At 39.0% G+C, this 1,812-nt stretch overlaps 1 protein-coding gene across 1 annotated transcript in view; it reads left to right on the forward strand.

The window, feature by feature from the left end:
• The first annotated feature begins 349 nt into the window (after positions 1–349).
• Positions 350–1,812, forward strand: part of LOC103519601 — a 7,046-nt gene continuing 5,583 nt past the window's right edge. The window contains exon 1 of the mRNA XM_026831054.1: positions 350–383. Coding sequence (XP_026686855.1) covers positions 350–383 — 34 coding nt within the window. The remainder of the gene's footprint in view (positions 384–1,812) is intronic.

The raw sequence follows: 1,812 nt of genomic DNA on the forward strand, positions 1-1,812 counted from the left end.
GAGAAAAAAAAGGAGGAAAAAATGAGAGTTGATAAAGATAAATCAAAGAGAGAGAGAGAGAAAGAGAAGAAACATTGAGGGAGAGAGAGAAAGAGAAGAAACGTTGAGGGAAAGAGAGAGAGAGAGAAAGAGAAGAAACATTGAGGGAGAGAGAGAGAGAAAAAGAGAAGAAAAAAAATTGAGAGAGAGAGTAATGTTTATCAGATTATCAGACATAACACAATTAGTTGGTTGGAATGATGACAATGATTTTCGATGTGACAATGAGACATATCAGTAGGTTTGGTGGAAGTACTACAAACGGAGTTTGGGTGGAAATGCTACTGATATGGAAACACATTATAACAAAATGTACAGCGGGATTGGTGACAGTTTCGAGGCTCGTGAGTATAGGGGCCTTGACATGATGAAATTATTGTAAAAAAGTAAAAAGGCTTTAAACTCATGAGAGCCGAGGCCTACATTAAAGTCACACAAAAATTGACGTAACCCTTCTCTCTTTTTCGCTGATATCTCAGTCGCTCCACGTCAGAGTGCATCGGGGATTAATTAGTAAAGGAAATTTCCTACTATTTTCACTATTATTTGACATATTTACTCAGTACCGGTCCGGAGTTGTAGAAGCGGTTAAATTTCAGCAAGATCCAACGAAGAAAAAAAAAGTTCGGCTCTTATGGGTATAAAACATTTTGTCCTAAACCGATGAAGTTCGTTCTTGGAACAGCTGAATCAAAATTTGTCGAAATATTATCACAGGGATTACCTATTTTCTCCGTGAATTTCATTTCAGAAACTGGTGAAAAGTAAGCCGCCAACTGTCGGAATGATCAGGACTGAGAAGAAAATTCTGAAGAGAGGAGGAAAGAAGGGGAAAGAGAAGGCGGAGGAGAGGGGGAGGATAATTTAAAACGTATTCCATGTCGAAACATCTCTCAGGGCGGCCTGGGTTTGATTAATGACATCGATTGTTGATTAATTGTAGCATTGTTTTTGATTTATTGACATATAAGTATGTAGGTATATCTCTCTCTTTCTGACCCATTCTCCCTCTCTCTAACTATATATTCGTATCCCTCCCTTTCTCTCTCAGGTCTTTCTCTTTAATCTCTCTCTCTATCTCTCTCTCTCTCTCTTTCTCTCTCTTTTCCCCTCTTCCACCTCTCCCCCTCCTTCTCTCTCCCCCTCCCCCTATGTACAAATTATCATTCACTCTGGCTGTGTTCTGAACTGGAAAATTGTCATGATTTTTCTGCCTTCTCCTCCTCTCCCCCATCCTCCTCCTCCTCCTCCTCCATATGCACAGAATATCGTTCAATATTTAGTGACAGTTTTGAACTCCCGTGAGAGATAAAATTTTATAAAATACTAGCAGTCAGTGTGTGTAATCTATGTGAAATGTAATATCAATGTAGGTAGGTACTATTTATGTATATTATGTACTTAGATTGATAGGACAGGGCTAAATTTAGATACTAAAAGTTCTCCTTTGTACTTTAAGAGGTACGGGTTGTGATGTCTTTTGTACGGTCCTTTACTTGTAACAAGATGACAAGAGTTCGATTCCAGGTATTTTGTTAAAACAAGCCTTTTTTGTTTGTTCGTTCGTTTATACCGCATAGGACTGATAAGTCTATTTAAAACTATCAGAGGACTGAAAAGTCCCTCTCTCCCCCCCCCCTCCCTCCCTTTCCTCAACGAAACAATAGATCCCAACCTTACAGGAATGAGGGGGAAGGAAGGGGTAAGAGTTGCCTTTGGGGAAATTTTTCCAATTTGATATTCTGACCATGTAATTTTCCCCACATTTTTTTT

The sequence above is a fragment of the Diaphorina citri genome, unplaced genomic scaffold (genome assembly GCF_000475195.1).
Source record: "Diaphorina citri unplaced genomic scaffold, Diaci psyllid genome assembly version 1.1 scaffold2829, whole genome shotgun sequence".
Taxonomy (NCBI): Eukaryota; Metazoa; Arthropoda; class Insecta; order Hemiptera; family Psyllidae; genus Diaphorina; species Diaphorina citri.